Here is a 20,000-nt window from a genome sequence, read left to right on the forward strand (position 1 = left end):
CTTAGTATTATTGTTGCTAGGCAGAAAATGTCTAAATTGAATTAAAATATTTGCCAGCTAATTTGTGCTACACAGCAATGAAGATAACAGAAATCGGTTGCTAGGCAAAAAACCTCAACACAAAATTGTAATTTTTACAAAAATCATTTTTCTTATTATATTATTGTTGCTAGGCAGAAAATGTCAAAATGTAATTAAAATAGTTGCCAGCTAATTTGTGCTACGCAGCCATGAAAAGAACAGAAATCGGTTGCTAGTGTCTGCGCTAGATTGTAAATAATTCAATGTATATACTCTGATGATGAACTTGTGTGATGACTGTATTATGCTGATAGTATATATTTGTACCATGAATTGATTAAAGTGGACCCCGACTTAAACAAGTTGAAAAACTTATTGGGGTGTTACCATTTAGTGGTCAATTGTACGGAATATGTACTGTACTGTGCAATCTACTAATACAAGTTTTAATCATTTAACCAATCAATCAAAGCTCTAAATTATTTGGCAAATGCAGGCAAAATCCTAATACTGTTGCACCTAACTGTAACGACTTCTTTTCCTCGCTTAATATGTACGATACTGCTGACTCAACACATTCACCTGAGCTGAAAACATGACCTAGTCTCTGCATCAGGTCTCACTACTACGACTACACTGCAAAAAGTGAAATGCAAGTAAGATGAAATATGTCAAATAAGGCTGATATTTGCTTATTTTCTGTCTGATAAGATCATTCTTCTCACTAAGCAGATTTTATGTTAGAGTGTTTTACTTGTTTTAAGTGTTGTATGCGACCCTCCCGATTTACCCGGGAGACTTCCGGATTTCAGTGCCTCTCCCTGAAATCTCCCGGGGCAATTATTCTTCGATTTTCACCCTGTCAATTATAATAAGGGGATACTGTGATGACACAGCATTTAGCGCCCTCTACAGCCAACAGTATCAACATGCCAGTCCAGCCACATGTTGTGTGCAGCTTCTGCTTGCACACGTATGTGACAGCAAGGCATACTTGGTCAACAGCCATACAGGTCACACTGAGGGTGGACCGTATAAACAATTTTAACTCTGTTACAAATATGCGCCACGCTGTCAAACCACACCAAACAAGAATGACAAACACATTTCGGGAGAACATCCGCACCGTAACACAACAGAACAAATACCCAGAATCCCATGCATCCCTAACTCTTCCGGGCTACATTATACACCCCCCGCTACCACAAAACCCCGCCACCCCCCAACCCTGCCCCCCACACATCAACCCCCCCTCCCTCCGTGCGTCGGTTGAGGTGGGCGGGGTTTGGTGGTAGCGGGGGGTGTATAATGTAGCCCGGAAGAGTTAGGGATGCATGGGATTCTGGATAGGCCTTTGAAGGCCTACTGAAAGCCACTACCGGGGAACTTCCGGTTCAAAACGCCTTTGGAGGATGACGTATGCGCGTGACGTTGCGAGGTCCACGGAAGTGTTTGGACCCTTTTGGACACAATACACAGAGCTCTGTTTTCTTCGACAAAATTCCACAGTATTCTGGACATCTGTGTTGGTGAATCTTTTGCAATTTGTTTAATGAACAATGGAGGCTGCAAAGAAGAACGTTGTATGTGGGATCGATCGGTGTATTAGCGGCTGGCTGCAGCAACACAACAAGGATGACTTTGTTGGATAACAGACGCGCTAGCGGCAAACTCACCTTGACTTCCTACGTCTCCGGGCCGCCGACCGCATCGTCGATCGCTGGAACGCAGGTGAGCACGGGTGTGGCTGGCTGGCGTAGGTGGAGCGCTAATGTTTTTATCATAGCTCTGACGAGGTCCCGTTGTTAAGTTAGCGTCGTTAGCAACAGCATTGCTAGGCTTCGACAGGCGTCGAATACACATTAACCGTGTATTTACATGTCCAGTGTTTGGTTCGGTGTCTCCTGATAGTAGTATTGTTGATCCTCTGTCTATCCTTCCAGTCAGGGGTTTATTTATTTTGTTTCTATCTGCATTTGAGACAGATGCTATCACGTTAGCTCATGCTAAAGAGCTTCGTCGATGTATTGTCGTGGAGATAAAAGTCACTGTGAATGTCCATTTCGCGTTCTCGACTCTCATTTTCAAGAGGATATAGTATCCCAGGTGGTTTAAAATACAAATCCGTGATCCACAATAGAAAAAGGAGAGAGTGTGGATTCCAATGAGCCAGCTTGTACCTAAGTTACGGTCAGAGCGAAAAAAGATATCTCTTGAACTGCATTCTAGTCCGTCACTCTAACGTTCCTCATCCACGAATCTTTTATCCTCGCTCAAATTAATGGGGTAATCGTCGCTTTCTCGCTCCTAATATCTCTCGCTCCATTGTAAACAACGGGGAATTGTGAGCAGCACTACCGCTTGTGACGTCACGCTACTTCCGGTAGGGGCAAGGTTGTTTTTTAATCAGCGAGCAAAAGTTGCGAACTTTATCGTCGATTTTCTCTACTAAATCCTTTCAGCAAAAATATGGCAATATCGCGAAATGATCAAGTATGACACATAGAATGGATCTGCTATTCCCGTTTAAATAAGAAAAAATTCATTTCAGTAGGCCTTTAATTTGCCCAGGTCTGGTTTAAAGTCATATCTGACGACTATTTATTGTCAATATGGAGTTTCATATTGGAATGATTTCAGCCTTTGGATTTTTTAATGAAAAAAAAAAGTGCCTCGGCTCAAAAAAAGGTTGAAAAACACAGCTCTAATAATACGTCCCTCGTCTGCGTGGCGACGTGATTATCCATCATTACCTCGTCCCTCCTCCGTCCAGAGATGGGCGACCTGGTGAAGACGCCGCCCAGCGATCCGTAGCCTGGCATCTGGTGGTGTGGCCCGTGCTGGATTACATTCTCATCTGCAGATGACAAGCGGCTCAGTGAAGAGCTGCAGCTGTATTTATGTAGGTTAAAACCTAAGTCATGCAACAGACTGGAAGGCAGACTAAGAGCAGTGCTTGTTACAATGAAACCTGCTTCTGTTTTGTTTTTGTTTCCCAGGCCGACGGGGATTTGTGGACAATCAGGTTAAAAGTCCGTTCCAGCTGCTGCGTCGCGGGGACGGACAGGAGCTGTTCTTTTGTTTGCGACCTACCCTGCGACGACCATTTTGTAGCCGCTCTCCTGTGGGGGGAGAGATAGTCGTCTCGCCCGCCGCCTTCTTTTCGGGTGTTGTCGACGGGGGGAGGCGCCGGAGGTGGGGGCAGCTCTGGATGTTTCAGACGCACAGAAGGGGACACATCCTCAGTGTTTGGCATACTTTCATTTCAAATATAGCAAAAATAGGTTTTTATCATCTTAAGCAGTGGTCCCCAACCACCGGTCCGCGGCCGCACAAGAAATTAAAAAAAAAAAAATTATAAAATAATTTTTTAAAATTAAAACAACATAAAAAACACAATATATACATTATATATCAATATAAATCAATACAGTCTGCAGGGATACAGTCCGTAAGCACACATGATTGTATTTCTTTATGACAAAAAAAATAATAATAATAAAAAAATAATAATAATAAAATTAAAAAAATTAAAAAATTAAAAAATAAATAAATAAATAAATAAAAACATTTTTACTACCCCCCCCCCCCCCCACCCCCCGGTCCGTGGGACACATTTTCAAGCATTGACCGGTCCGCAAGTACAAAAAGGTTGGGGACCACTGATCTTAAGGATATAGCCAGAGTTCACCCAATTCTCTCTCAGGGCAACACGGAGACGCTAATGCATGTTTTTATTACAAGTGGTATACATTATTGTATGGTCTTCCTAAAAAGGTTATCGCACCTTTGCAGCTATTTCAAAATTCAGCGGCACATGTCCTGACGAAGACCAGTAGGTGGGCTCACATTACACCAGTTTTAAAATCTCAGCATTGGCTCCCCGTGTGTTTCAGGATCCATTTTAAGGTTCTTCTTAGGGTTTATAAATGTTTTTATGGTATTAGGGCCTTTTTATCTTTCTTGATTTTACCCTATGAGCATTCCCGGTCCCTAAAATCCTCCGGCACTCATCTCCTAATTATTACCGAAGTCTTTCCACAAGAGATGTCCGATAATGGCTTTTTTTGCCAATATCCGATATTCTCCAACACTTAATTACCGATTCCGATATCAACCGATACCGATACATACAGTCGTGAAATGAACAGATTATTATGCCTAATTTTGTTGTGATGCCCCGCTGGATGCATTAAAGCAGGGGTCACCAACCTTTTTGAAAGCAAGAGCTACTTCTTGGGTAGTGATTAATGCAAAGGGCTACCAGTTTGATACACACTTAAATAAATTGCCAGAAATAGCCAATTTGCTCAATTTACCTTTAACTCTATGTTATTATTAATAATTAATGATATTTACACTTAATTGAACGGTTTAAAAGAGGAGAAAACACGAAAAAAATGACAATTAAATTTTGAAACATAGTTTATCTTCAATTTCGACTCTTTAAAATTCAAAATTCAACCGAAAAAAAAGAAGAGAAAAACTAGCTAATTCGAATCTTTTTGAAAAAATTAAAAAAATAATTTATGGAACATCATTAGTAATTTTTCCTGATTAAGATTAATTTTAGAATTTTGATGACATGTTTTAAATAGGTTAAAATCCAATCTGCACTTTGTTAGAATATATAACAAATTGGACCAAGCTATATTTCTAACAAAGATCATTATTTCTTCTAGATTTTCCAGAACAAATTTTTAAAAGAAATTCAAAAGACTTTGAAATAAGATTTAAATTTGATTCTACAGATTTTCTAGATTTGCCAGGATAATTTTTTAGAATTTTAATCATAATAAGTTTGAAGAAATATTTCACAAATATTCTTCGTCGAAAAAACAGAAGCTAAAATGAAAAATTAAATTAAAATGTATTTATTATTCTTTACAATAAAAAGAATAAATTTACTTGAACATTGATTTAAATTGTCAGGAAAGAAGAGGAAGGAATTTAAAAGGTAAAAAGGTATATGTGTTTAAAAATCCTAAAATCATTTTTAAGGTTGTATTTTTTCTCTAAAATTGTCTTTCTGAAAGTTATAAGAAGCAAAGTAAAAAAATTAATGAATTTATTTAAACAAGTGAAGACCAAGTCTTTAAAATATTTTCTTGGATTTTCAAATTTTATTTGAGTTTTGTCTCTCTTAAAATTAAAAATGTCGGGCAAAGCGAGACCAGCTTGCTAGTAAATAAATACAATTTAAAAAATAGAGGCAGCTCACTGGTAAGTGCTGCTATTTGAGCTATTTTTAGAACAGGCCAGCGGGCTACTCATCTGGTCCTTACGGGCTACCTGGTGCCCGCGGGCACCGCGTTGGTGACCCCTGCATTAAACAATGTAACAAGGTTTTCCAAAATAAATCAATTGAAGTTATGGAAAGAAAATGCCAACATGGCACCGCCATATTTATTATTGAAGTCACAAAGTGCATTATTTTTTTCTAACATGCCTCAAAACAGCAGCTTGGAATTTGGGACATGCTCTCCCTGAGAGAGCATGAGGAGGTTGAGGTGGGCGGGGGGTGGGAGGTAGCGTATATTGTAGCATCCTGGAAGAGTTAGTGCTGCAAGGGGTTCTGGGTATTTGTTCTGTTGTGTTTATGTTGTGTTACGGTGCGGATGTTCTCCCGAAATGTGTTTGTCATTCTTGTTTGGTGTGGGTTCACAGTGTGGCGCATATTTGTAACAGTGTTAAAGTTGTTTATACGGCTACCCTCAGTGTGACCTGTATGGCTGTTGACCAAGTATGCCTTGCATTCACTTGTGTGTGTGTGAGAAGCCGTAGATATTATGTGATTGGGCCGGCACGGAAAGGCAGCGCCCCCAATATTGTTGTCTGGGTGGAAATCGGGAGAAATTCGGGAGAAGGGTCGCCCCGGGAGATTTTCGGGAGGGGCACTGAAATTCGGAAGTCTCCCGGGAAAATGGGGAGTGTTGGCAAGTATGACTGGGAGACGCAACTGCTCTGTACTTCTCCCTACGTCCGTGTACCACTCCGTACAGCGGCGTTTTAAAAAGTCATACATTTTACTTTTTGAAACCGATACCGATAATTTCTGATATTACATTTTAAAGCATTTATTGGCCCATAATATCTAATAATGAATTAGCTACCCCCTACCTCCCACCTCAACACCCCCCCCCCCCCAACCCCGCCCACCTCAACCTCCTCATGCTCTCTCAGGGAGAGCATGTCCCAAATTCCAAGCTGCTGTTTTGAGGCATGTTAAAAAAAAGAATGCACTTTGTGACTCCAATAATAAATATGGCAGTGCCATGTTGGCACTTTTTTCCATAACTTGAGTTGATTTAGGGGCAGCACGGTGGCAGAGGGGTTAGTGCGTCTGCCTCACAATACGAAGGTCCTGAGTAGTCGTGAGTTCAATCCCGGCCTCGGGATCTTTCTGTGTGGAGTTTGCATGTTCTCCCCGTGACTGCGTGGGTTCCCTCCAAGTACTCCGGCTTCCTCCCACCTCCAAAGACATGCACCTGGGGATAGGCCCCTCCCACCTCCAAAGACATGCACCTGGGGATAGGCCCCTCCCACCTCCAAAGACATGCACCTGGGGATAGGCCCCTCCCACCTCCAAAGACATGCACCTGGGGATAGGTTGATTACTAAATGGTCCCTCGTGTGTGAATGTTGTCTGTCTATCTGTGTTGGCCCTGCGATGAGGTGGCGACTTGTCCAGGGTGTATCCCCGCCTTCCGCCCGATTGTAGCTGAGATAGGCTCCAGCGCCCCCCGTGACCCCGAAGGGAATAAGCGGTAGAAAATGGATGGATGGACGGAGTTGATTTATTTTGGAAAACCTTGTTACTAGGGATGTCCGATAATGGCTTTTTGCCGATATCCGATATGCCGATATTGTCCAACTTTTTAATTACCGATATCAACCGATACCGATATCAACCGATATATACAGTCGTGGAATTAACACATTATTATGCCTAATTTGGACAACCAGGTATGGTGAAGATAAGGTCCTTTTTTTAAAAATTAGTAAAATAAGATAAATAAATTAAAAACATTTTCTTGAATAAAAAAGAAAGTAAAACATAAAAACAGTTACATAGAAACTAGTAATTAATGAAAATTAGTAAAATTAACTGTTAAAGGTTAGTACTATTAGTGGAGCAGCAGCACGCACAATCATGTGTGCTTACGGACTGTATCCCTTGCAGACTGTATTGATATATATTGATATATAATGTAGGAAGCAGAATATTAATAACAGAAAGAAACAACCCTTTTGTGTGAATGAGTGTGAATGGGGGAGGGAGGTTTTTTGGGTTGGTGCACTAATTGTAAGTGTATCTTGTGTTTTTTATGTGGATTTAATAATAAAAAACAAAAACAAAAACAAAACAAAACAAAAAAAACGATACTGATAATAAAAAAAACGATACCGATAATTTCCGATATTACATTTTAACGCATTTATCGGCCAATAATATCGGCAGACCGATATTATCGGACATCTCTACTTGTTACATTGTTTAATGCATCCAGCGGGGCATCACAACAAAATTAGGCATAATAATGTGTTCATTCCACCACTGTATATATCGGTATCGGTTGACATCAGAATCGGTAATTAAGAGTTGGACAATATCGGAATATCGGCAAAAAAGCCATTATCGGACATCTCTAATTGTTATCTATGTTTCTGTTTTATCTAGTGTTTATCTAGTGTTTTTCATGTTTTCATTTCTATTTTAATTTTTTTATTATATATTCTAACGTTCTATTTTTTTTATACTTTGTAGCACTTTGAGATTTTAACAAATGTAAAGTGCGTTACAAATGTAATTCATTCTTATTTATTGTTACGTGTAATGTCCGTTTTGGGCCCCAGGGGTGCACGGGGGTTTAACAAATAGACAAGAAGGTCATTTGTAGTTTTAACGAGTTAAAGATTTGCATTTGACCCATCACCCTCAGCCCCTGGGAGGTGAAGGGAGCAGTGAGCTGCAGCGGTGGCCGCGCCCGGGAATCATTTTTTTGGGTGATTTAACCCCCAATTCCACCCTTCAAACATATTTGTTATTTTTTATTTGCATTTTGTCTCCCCCCTCAACATTATTCCCCTCCCCTACAGCACCCATTACAATTACAAGCACGCGTCATGACGAGTTACGCAAACGACGCGACGACGGCTTTCACTTCAGTTGACGTTGTTGATTTAAAGGCCTACTGAAAGCCACTACTAGCGACCACGCAGTCTGATAGTTTATATATCAATGATGAAATCTTAACATTGCAACACATGCCAATACGGCCGGGTTTACTTATAAAGTGACATTTAAAACTTCCCGGGAAATATCCGGCTGTAACATCGTGGTATGATGACGTATGCGCGTGACGAAGTCAGAGTAACGGAAGTTATGGTACCCGTAGAATCCTATACAAAAAGCTCTGTTTTCATTTCATAATTCCACAGTATTCTGGACATATTTTGCAATTTGTTTAATGAACAATGAAGGCTGCAAAGAAGACAGTTGTAGGTGGGATCAGTGTATTAGCAGCGGACTACAGCAACACAACCAGGAGGACTTTGTTGGAGCGATAGCCGCGCTAGCCGCGCTAGCCGCGCTAGCCGCGCTAGCCGCCGACCTCACCTTGACTTCCTACGTCTCCGGGCCGCCAAACGCATCGGGTGAAGTCCTTCGTCCTTCTGCCGATCGCTGGAACGCAGGTGAGCACGGGTGTTGATGAGCAAATGAGGGCTGGCTGGCGTAGGTGGAGAGCTAATGTTTTTAGCATAGCTCTGTGAGGTCCCGTTGCTAAGTTAGCTTCAATGGCGTCGTTAGCACAGCATTGTTAACCTTCGCCAGCCTGGAAAGCATTAACCGTGTATTTACATGTCCACGGTTTAATAGTATTGTTGATTTTCTAGCTATCCTTCCAGTCAGGGGTTTATTTTTTTGTTTCTGTATGCAGTTAAAGCACGATGCTATCACGTTAGCTCGTAGCTAAAGCATTTCGCCGATGTATTGTTGTGGAGATAAAAGGCACTGAATGTCCAAAATACAAATCCGTGATCCACAATAGAAAAAGGAGTGAGTGTGGGATCCAATGAGCCAGCTTGTACCTAAGTTACGGTCAGAGCGAAAAAAGATACGTCCTGCACTGCACTCTAGTCCTTCACTGTAACGTTCCTCATCTACGAATCTTTCATCCTCGCTCAAATTAATGGGGTAATCATCACTTTCTCGGTCCGAATCTCTCTCGCTCCATTGTAAACAACGGGGAATTGTGAGGAATACTAGCTCCTGTGACGTCACGCTACTTCCGCTACAGGCAAGGCTTTTTTTTTTATCAGCGAGCAAAAGTTGCGAACTTTATCGTCGATTTTCTCTACTAAATCCTTTCAGCAAAAATATGGCAATATCGCGAAATGATCAAGTATGACACATAGAATGGATCTGCTATTCCCGTTTAAATAAATAAAAATCCTTTCAGTAGGCCTTTAAAGTGGGTTCAAATGAAGATAATGCGTCACACCTGCTTGGTTGTGGAGCTCTCGTCTGAGCTGCCCGTCCCTGGGGAGTTTCTTCTTAGTCCTGGATCTCTGCGCTTGGGCTGCGGGGCTCAAATCGCCGACTGGAGAAGGAGATTGTCCTGACAAGAAAGTGCGTTTATCACCCCCGAGGAAGTGAAGACACGGGCTTCAAAATAAATCGGACATGATTTTCATGTGCAAAAAAAAAAACCAGTCTGTGGGGGTCACATGGGAAACTAAATTACAAATGACATGGTTTTTTTAGTGCGTTGCCTTCGGAGAGGACCGCACAACATGAGGGCGGATTCCGACTGACCTTTGCAGAGGCTGCTTCCCCATTGGCTGGTGTGGTACACATCAGCGGCGTCGCAGGTCTCGGTGAATAGATCCGGGTTGGACTGGGAGACCTGGGAGTGGTGCCGGGCCATGAGGTCCATGTGCTGCAGTCGTGGACTGCCGCCGGGCTTCAGCGTGTCTCGCTGAGGGGAGGCCGAGTGCGACAGCTCGCCTGGTTCGGGCGGCGGGCTGCAGGCCGACCGGTGGCTGGTGGAAGGATCCATTAGGTAGGTCCTGGCCGGCAGCGGGGGACACCAGTCGTCATCTTCCTCCCCAGAGCTAGAAGAGGACGAGCATCTTAAGACAAGAGCTGAATATTCTGAAGCTACTGCATTGTCTCACATATATCGTAAATACTGGGCATTTCTTCACCTCGCTGCAAAGAGACATGAATTGGCTGATATTTCAGGGAAAACTCAATAACAATTCAATCACACTATACAGTTTATCCAAATACAAAACCGGTGAAGTTGTGTAAATGGTAAATAAAAACAATACAATAATTTGCAAATCCTTTTCAACTTATATTCAACTGAATAGACGGCAAAGACAAGATATTTAACGTTCGAACTGGAAAACTTTGTTATTTTTTTTGCAAATATTAGCTCATTTGGAATTTGATGCCTGCAACATGGTTCAAAAAAGCTGGAAAAAAAGACTGAGAAAGTTGAGGAATGCTCGTCAAACACTTATTTGGAACATCCCACAGGTGGACAGGCTAATTGGGAACAGGTGGGTGCCATGATTGGGTATCACCACATGGGCTCAGGAATACTTTAGAAACCCACTGTCAGTAACTACAGTTGGTCGCTACATCTGTAAGTGCAAGGTAAAACTCTACCATGCAAAGTCAAAGCCATTTATCAACAACACCCAGAAACGCCGCAGGCTTCGCTGGGCCCGAGCTCATCTAAGATGGACTGATGCAAAGTGGAAAAGTGTTCCGTGGTCTGACGAGTCCACATTTCAAATTGTTTTTGGAAACTGTGGACGTCGTGTCCTCCGGACCAAAGAGGAAAAGAACCATTCAGACTGTTCTAGGCGCAAAGTGTAAAAGCCAGCATGTGTGATGGTATGGGGGTGTATTAGTGCCCAAGACGTGGGTAACTTACACATCTGTGAAGGTACCATTAATGCTGAAAGGTACATACAGGTTTTGGAGCAACATATGTTGCCATCCAAGCAACGTTACCATGGACGCCCCTGCTTATTTCAGCAAGACAATGCCAAGCCACGTGTTACATCAACGTGGCTTCATAGTAAAAGAATGCGGGTACTAGACTGGCCTGTTTGTAGTCCAGACCTGTCTCCCATTGAAAATGTGTGGCACCTAAAATAGCACAAGGGAGACCCCCGGACTGTTGAACAACTTAAGCTGTACATCAAGCAAGAATGGGAAAGAATTCCACCTGAGAAGCTTCAAAAATGTGTCTCCTCAGTTCCCAAACCTTTACTGAGTGTTGTTTAAAGGAAAGGCCATGTAACACAGTGGTGAACATGCCCTTTCCCAACTACTTTGGCACGTGTTGCAGCCATGAAATTCTAAGTTAATTATTATTTGCAAAAAAAAAAGACATTTCTCAGTTCGAACGTTAAATATGTTGTCTTTGCAGTCTATTCAATTGAATATAAGTTGAAAATGATTTGCAAATCATTGTATTCCGTTTTTATTTACCATTTACACAAAGTGACAACTTCACTGGTTTTGGGTTTTGTATATTATTTGGCACAGAAGTGATGATATAAACATTTCAAAACTATATCTGGAGTCACTGGATTACATTAAAGGCCTACTGAAAGCCACTACTAGCGACCACGCAGTCTGATAGTTTATATATCAATGATGAAATATTAACATTGCAACACATGCCAATACGGCCGGGTTAACTTATAATGTGCAATATTACATTTTCTGCGCCACTTCCGGTTAAAAACGTCTATGTATGATGACGTATGCGCGTGACGTAAACAGTTGAATCAGACATCTTGGAATAGGTCCGTCGCCAGCTAGTGTCGTCTGTTTTCATCGCTAAATTCCACAGTATTCTGGACATCTGTGTTGGTGAATCTTTTGCAATTTGTTTAAAGAACAATGGAGACGGCAAAGAAGAAAGTTGTAGGTGGGATCGGTGTATTAGCGGCTGGCTGCAGCAACACAACCAGGAGGACTTTGAGGATAGCAGACGCGCTAGCCGAACAACCTCACCTTGACTTCCTCCGTCTCCGGGCCGCCAACCGCATCGGTGATCGGGTGAAGTCCTTCGTCATACCGTCGATCGCTGGAACGCAGGTGAGCACGGGTCGTGATGAGCACATGAGAGCTGGCGTAGGTGCAAAGCTAATGTTTTTAGCATAGCTCTGTCGAGGTTCCGTAGCTAAGTTAGCTTCAATGGCGTCGTTAGCAACAGCATTGCTAGGCTTCGCCAAGCTGGAAAGCAATAACCGTGTAGTTACATGTCCAGAGTTTGGTAGTATTGTTGATCTTCTGTCTATCCTTCCAGTCAGGGACTTATTTGTTTTGTTTCTATATGCAGTTAAGCCCGATGCTATCAGGTTAGCTCAGTAGCTAAAGAGCTTTGCCGATGTATTGTGGAGATAAAAGTCACTGTGAATGTCCATTTCGCGTTCTCGACTCTCATTTTCAAGAGGATATAGTATCCGAGGTGGTTTAAAATACAAATCCATGATCCTCAATAGAAAAATGATAGTGTTGAATCCAATGAGCCAGCTTGTACCTAAGTTACGGTCAGAGCGAAAAAAGATGCGTCCTGCACTGCACGCTAGTCCTTCACTCTCACGTTCCTCATCCACACATTTTTCATCCTCGCTCAAATTAATGGGGTAATCGTCGCTTTCTCGGTCCGAATCTCTCTCGCTGCTGGTGTAAACAATGGGGAAATGTGAGCAGTCCTTCCTCCGGTGTCGTCACGCTACTTCCGGTACAGGCAAGGCTTTTTTTTTATTATCAGAGACCAAAAGTTGCGAACTTTATCATCGATGTTCTCTACTAAATCCTTTCAGCAAAAATATGGCAATATCGCAAAATGATCAAGTATGACACATAGAATGGATCTGCTATCCCCGTTTAAATTTTTTTTTAAAACATTTCGGAAGGCCTTTAACATCACAACACACACATGCTTTTGCTTATATGGCCATACTCTCTTTATACACGACTCTGCCAGTAGTGGTACGCAGGTTCTATCTAGTGGTACACCATACTTGAATAAAGTACAGTGTTATTAGGTTTTATACTCAAACACAGTGTTACTGTTCAAACTTTGTAATGTTACTGTCAGGTCATTATGGTGGTACTTGGAGAGACAATTTTTTGGGGGTGGCACTTGGTGAAAAAAGTTTGAGAACCTAGTGGTTCTCAAACTTTTTTTTATATAGAGATATATGCCGACCTAAGCCCAAATACGTCACAAAAAAACTCAAATTCCAAACGACTCGTTTGAAGCAAGTTTAGGAGAAGGCAAGATTGTTTTATAAATAACTGTGTCATGCCTCCATGGTTTGGTTTTACGTTTTCGGAGATCCTAAATACACAAAAACTGGTACCAACTTTGGTACAAGTCTTTGTCTTGCCTCTGGTGAGGGCGGTCGCATTTTTTCCCGCTCCCTTCTTCTCCCTGCTTGCTCTCTTTGTTTTGTCTTGTCTACACTTTTTTGAAGCCTCTTTCTTTGCGCTGTCCTCCAAATCTAAACATCAGACATGGAAATGATCAGCTGGACTCTCGACTCAATTGACAAAATCTTTTCAACGAGGAAAAGAGGTTCGGGGGAGCCTGGCTGCCCTGACGGAAACATTGCTGCGGGGTACGTGAGAGATTCCTGGGATAAATGGGGAATCATGTGCCTCTCAGTCCTTTCCATCGAGGACGTGGAAGACATCTACCTATTTGGAACCGTGATCATGGGGCACCTGCTGATTGGGCTGGGCATTGCTCTGGTGTATCGTCAAATTCGTAAGACGATGGCAGCCACTCAAGGAGCCCAAAGGCTGTTCGTCGCAATGGAAGGTTCGGGCCGGGCTGTGGGATCACAGACTGGGGCGATTTCTGAACTGAATCGCAAGATGGATCACATCATGGAAAAGCTGGTTGAAAGGGAAAAATTGGATAAGAGGGCCAGCAGGGACGAATAGAACCGACAGGCCATTGTAATGTCTGCTCGCGGAAAAACAAAAATCCTAATCTACGATTTGACTCCGAGCGAATGCTGTGCCCAATCATAAGCATGCAAAGTAGAATGAAAATAAAGATATATTTAGTAACATCAATTTCACAGTTTCACATAAACATCAAACAAATTCTTAGTAGCCTAAATATATCTAAAATTCAAACAAATTACATAAAGAAGGAAAGAAACAACACTTACTTCTAATGGATGAACACACACTGAACAGTAATGCAGTAAATGTGATGATTTTAGCTGAATCTAAAGCTGCTTTTCTCTGCACAAGAACTGAAAGAATGACAGTGACAAACACTTTCCTAGTACAGGTGCAAAAAATCACTAATCAATTTAACTGCAGGTGCAACAAAATGAGCAATCAACTACTGTGCCCTCAAAACACATCAGTTTAGAAATCAAAGCAGAAAAAAGCAGATTAAAACAGAATTGTTAAACATAGAGCATAGAGAATTCTTAACGACAACATTTAGTTCTAACCTTATAATCAATGCAGTGAAGTGAAACATTTCAAATTGATAGAAAAAGATTTCAATAATACTTACGCAGCTGACATTAAAAGCAGTATATTGTGTTCAACTAAGAAAAGGGATGCAAATGGATCCAGCATGTTTGGTGCTAATGTTAAACTCATAACGTCCTCACCTTGAAATGCCAATCAACTACAGCAACCATCACTAAACACTGACTTGGCCCATTCATCATGTCAAACATTAAAGAATAAACTATTGTCTTTTTTATTTTATTATTTGTTTACCTATTCCCTGCATGGTATGTGTGAGTAGGGGGCATTGTCGGGATGAACGATGACCTGGGAAAGGAGGTGTGGCCATTTTTCCACCAGGGAGTGATCTTGGTGAAAAATAAATACTTGCAATGAACTCAGAATATTAAAGAACCCCTAGTTTGACCCCTCACAAGTTACTTAAGGCCAAATTAAGCATTTTCAAATTTTCTAAAATCGGTTAATGGTACCCGACTTTGTGCAGTTTTTTTACGAACTTTCCCCCAGGAGTTGAATTTCAACTTTTTAAGACATGTTACTAGACACCTTTATAAACACATTGGTGAAGAGATTTCTTGGTAAGGATTTAGTTCCCAGATTTGCCAAATATCCCATAAGATGACCTTACTATCAGGAACATATTGAGGTGTTCAAAGCACCAGATTGGGATCAGACAGTCCCAGGGGGGGGGGGGGGGGGGGGGGGGCGCTGTATGCATCTTTTGAGTTAGCATACAGTAGGTCCAGAGTTGTATTGTCCCGTGTTGCACAGTGCACATATTGATGGAAAGTGGGTAAAATAGATCATTGATGGACGGCTGGCAGCGCTTCATAGCAGCAGTCGACCTCCAGGGACCCAACTCCCCCACCCCTCTGTTGCGAGTTGACGTGATTATATGTAACATGTTTATGTGTGCATGGCATTGAGGTTTTTTCCCACTCCAGACTAGGCCCCCTTAGGAGCCCAGTCTAGATTGTATTTTTTTTACTTACCGTAATTTCCGGACTATAAGCCGCGCCTGACTATAAGCCGTACCAGCTAAATTTAGGGGAAAATACAAATTGCTCCATATATAAGCCGCACCCGACTATAAGCCGCAGGGTTTTGATGTGTAATTAGCGTAGTATATAGGGGTTCCTGCTACCACGGAGGGGATTGTCGGGACAGAGATGACTGTTTGGGAACGCAAAGCGTCCCATTTATTAACAATAAATCTTTCAATCATTCAATCAAACTTTCACATCTTTGACATGGCGAACAGCATTCGTGCAGAGTACAAATAATACAACGGTGCAAAGTAATACAAAGTGCTCGCCTGTACGTTATCAAAATAACCAGCCTACCGGTATATGAAAAGTCAGTCTTTAATCATTGCGTCATCGTCTTCCTCCTGCGTACTAAAACCACCGAAATCCTCTTCGTCGGTGTCGGAGAAGAACAGGCCGTAAATAAGCCGCACCCCTGTATAAGCTGCAGGGACCAGAACGAGGGGAAAAGTAGCGGCTTATAGTCCGGAAATTACGGTATCTTCTTCCCCGGCGTTTTACTTTTTTCCCCATCTTTTACGGGGCGCCTCGTGGCGACCCATCAGCGTTCCTGTTCTGTAACCCTGTACACTGTTTGTTTGTCTCATCTTGAACGGGTTTGTGCTGAAAACAAAGTTTTGTTGCGCTTGTGCAATGACAATAAAGACCTATCCTATCCTATCCAACATGTATTAAAAGTTGGGTTTGCCCTTTAAAAAAAGGAATGCTGTTGCACTCCAGTCCTGTAGAAGGCGATATTGCACATGATAAAAAGCTGCCACACACTGCAAGATTTGTTGGGTCAGTGGACAGTTTGGCACCACTGCTAAAACTTTTTACATGTTCAGTTAGCAAGAAAGAATCACTTTCTTGCTAACTGAACATGTAAAAAGTTTACATTAAGCAGGGAGTACCAAAACAAACTTTCCTTATCGCCGCTTTAGAGCAGAGTCAAACGCTGTGACTAACATTCGCGGCAATGCCAACAGGCCCAATTAAGTGGCAGACTTGTGGATGAAAACACAAAGCGTTAATTCGTACTGTCAGTTTGCGGCTAATGTCATTAGAGAAGAAGACACGGCACGGTCAGAGCAGCCCTCCAATCCCACGTCGCCATAGTCTGCAATCCGATCTGTCAGAACCTGTTAGAGGAGACGCACACCACCTCCTCGGGAGCCACACAGCGCAATCTGCTCGCTGCCTGCAGCCACCACTTTTGTTCATTTGCTAAATCCCCCCCGACTCCAAAAGTTCAGATTGGCAGCCTTGTGGGCTGGCTGTGTAATCCATACACACTTTCACTCTCAACTAGGGCTGTAGAGTGATTAATTTTGTAAATCAGATTAAATTGAAACTTTAAATCAGATTAATCGCACCCAACTCTCTCGTTTGAGTCACACATTAAGAGTGTTACTAAAACGGCCTTCTTTCATCTCCGTAATATCGCTAAAATCCGTTCCATTTTGTCCACTAGCGACGCTGAGATCATTATTCATGCGTTAGTTACGTCTCGTCTCCATTACTGTAACGAATTATTTTCGGGTCTCCCTATGTCTAGCATTAAAAGATTACAGTTGGTACAAAATGCGGCTGCTAGACTTTTGACAAGAACAAGAAAGTTTGATCATATTACGCCTATACTGTATATACCTATATATATATATACTCCTATATATATACCTATACTGTATATACCTATATACATATATACACCTATGAATAAATATATATATATATATATATGTGTATACCTATACTGGCTGACCTGCACCGGCTTCCTGTGCACTTAAGATGCGACTTTAAGGTTTTACTACTTAGGTATAAAATACTACACGGTCTAGCTCCATCCTATCTTGCTGATTGTATTGTACCATATGTCCCGGCAAGAAATCTGCCTTCAAAGAACTCCGGCTTATTAGTGATTCCCAGAGCCCCCCAAAAAAGTCTGCGGGCTATAGAGCGTTTTCTATTGTGGCTCCAGTACTCTGGAATGCCCTCCCGGTAACAGTTAGAGATGCTACCTCAGTAGAAGCATTTAAGTCCCATCTTAAAACTCATCTGTATACTCTAGCCTTTAAATAGACCCCCTTTTAGACCAGTTGATCTGCCGTTTCTTTTCTGCTTTGCCCCCCTCTCCTTCGTGGAGAGGGGGGGCAAAAATCCGGTGACCACAGATAAGGTGCTAGCTGTCCAAAGCACTCATCTGTGCATCAGTTGGCGACGTCTCTGAGCTGTTGACCTGTCTCCACTCAAGATGATCTCCTGCTGGTCCCACTATGGACTGGACTCTCACACTATTATGTTAGATCCACTATGGACTGGACTCTCACACTATTATGTTAGATCCACTATGGACTGGACTCCCACTATTATGTTAGATCCACTATGGACTGGACTCACACTATTATGTTAGATCCACTATGGACTGGACTCTCCCACTATTATGTTAAATCCACTATGGACTGGACTCTCACACTATTATGTTAGATCCACTATGGACTGGACTTTCACTATTATGTTAGATCTACTATGGACTGGACTCTCACACTATTATGTTAGATCCACTATGGACTGGACTCTCACACTATTATGTTAGATCCACTATGGACTGGACTCCCACTATTATGTTAGATCCACTATGGACTGGACTCACACTATTATGTTAGATCCACTATGGACTGGACTCTCACACTATTATGTTAGATCCACTATGGACTGGACTCTCCCACTATTATGTTAAATCCACTATGGACTGGACTCTCACACTATTATGTTAGATCCACTGTGGACTGGACTCTCACACTATTATGTTAGATCCACTATGGACTGGACTCTCACACTATTATGTTAGATCCACTATGGACTGGACTCTCACACTATTATGTTAGATCCACTATGGACTGGACTCTCACACTATTATGTTAGATCCACTATGGACTGGACGCTCACTATTATGTTAGATCCACTATGGACTGGACTCTCACAATATTAAGTTGGATCCACTATGGACTGGACTCACACTATTATACTATTAACTAGATCCACTATGGACTGGACTCTCACACTATTATGTTAGATCCACTATGGACTGGACTTTCACTATTATGTTAGATCTACTATGGACTGGACTCTCACACTATTATGTTAGATCCACTATGGACTGGACTCTCACACTATTATGTTAGATCCACTATGGACTGGACTCCCACTATTATGTTAGATCCACTATGGACTGGACTCACACTATTATGTTAGATCCACTATGGACTGGACTCTCACACTATTATGTTAGATCCACTATGGACTGGACTCTCCCACTATTATGTTAAATCCACTATGGACTGGACTCTCACACTATTATGTTAGATCCACTGTGGACTGGACTCTCACACTATTATGTTAGATCCACTATGGACTGGACTCTCACACTATTATGTTAGATCCACTATGGACTGGACTCTCACACTATTATGTTAGATCCACTATGGACTGGACTCTCACACTATTATGTTAGATCCACTATGGACTGGACTCTCACACTATTATGTTAGATCCACTATGGACTGGACTCTCACAATATTATGTTAGATCCACTATGGACTGGACTCTCACACTATTATGTTAGATCCACTATGGACTGGACTCTCACACTATTATGTTAGATCCACTATGGACTGGACTCTCACACTATTATGTTAGATCCACTATGGACTGGACTCTCACACTATTATGTTAGATCCACTATGGACTGGACTCTCACAATATTATGTTAGATCCACTATGGACTGGACTCTCACACTATTATGTTAGATCCACTATGGACTGGACTCTCACACTATTATGTTAGATCCACTATGGACTGGACTCTCACACTATTATGTTAGATCCACTATGGACTGGACTCTCACACTATTATGTTAGATCCACTATGGACTGGACTCTCACACTATTATGTTAGATCCACTATGGACTGGACTCTCACACTATTATGTTAGATCCACTATGGACTGGACTCTCACAATATTATGTTAGATCCACTATGGACTGGACTCTCACACTATTATGTTAGATCCACTATGGACTGGACTCTCACACTATTATGTTAGATCCACTAAGGACTGGACTCTCACACTAAATATGTCTGCGGTCCCCTCCAAGGTTTCTCATTGTCCCATTGGGTTCTAGTTTTTCCTTGCCCTGATGTGGGCTCTGTACCGAGGATGTCGTTGTGGCTTGTGCAGCCCTTTGAGACACTCCTGATTTAGGGCTATATAAGTAAACATTGATTGATTGATTATCAGTTTTTTTAGTTTTATACCACGGCGTCTTCCAGGTTAAGCCTTAATCTTTTCTCATAACGCGATATTTTTAAAATGGTTATTATTCACATGCGTTATTGCGTTGACAGCCAA

At 41.9% G+C, this 20,000-nt stretch overlaps 1 protein-coding gene across 1 annotated transcript in view; it reads right to left on the reverse strand.

Annotated features, from left to right (window-relative positions):
- zgc:77784 (uncharacterized protein LOC402947 homolog) overlaps positions 1-20,000 on the reverse strand; it is a 206,981-nt gene that overhangs the window by 2,012 nt on the left and 184,969 nt on the right. The window contains exons 21-24 of the mRNA XM_062059900.1: positions 9,842-10,140; positions 9,528-9,644; positions 3,115-3,228; positions 2,775-2,878 (exon numbers count right to left, since the gene is read on the reverse strand). Coding sequence (XP_061915884.1) covers positions 2,775-2,878; positions 3,115-3,228; positions 9,528-9,644; positions 9,842-10,140 — 634 coding nt within the window. The remainder of the gene's footprint in view (positions 1-2,774; positions 2,879-3,114; positions 3,229-9,527; positions 9,645-9,841; positions 10,141-20,000) is intronic.

The sequence above is a fragment of the Entelurus aequoreus genome, linkage group LG10, assembly GCF_033978785.1.
Source record: "Entelurus aequoreus isolate RoL-2023_Sb linkage group LG10, RoL_Eaeq_v1.1, whole genome shotgun sequence".
Taxonomy (NCBI): Eukaryota; Metazoa; Chordata; class Actinopteri; order Syngnathiformes; family Syngnathidae; genus Entelurus; species Entelurus aequoreus.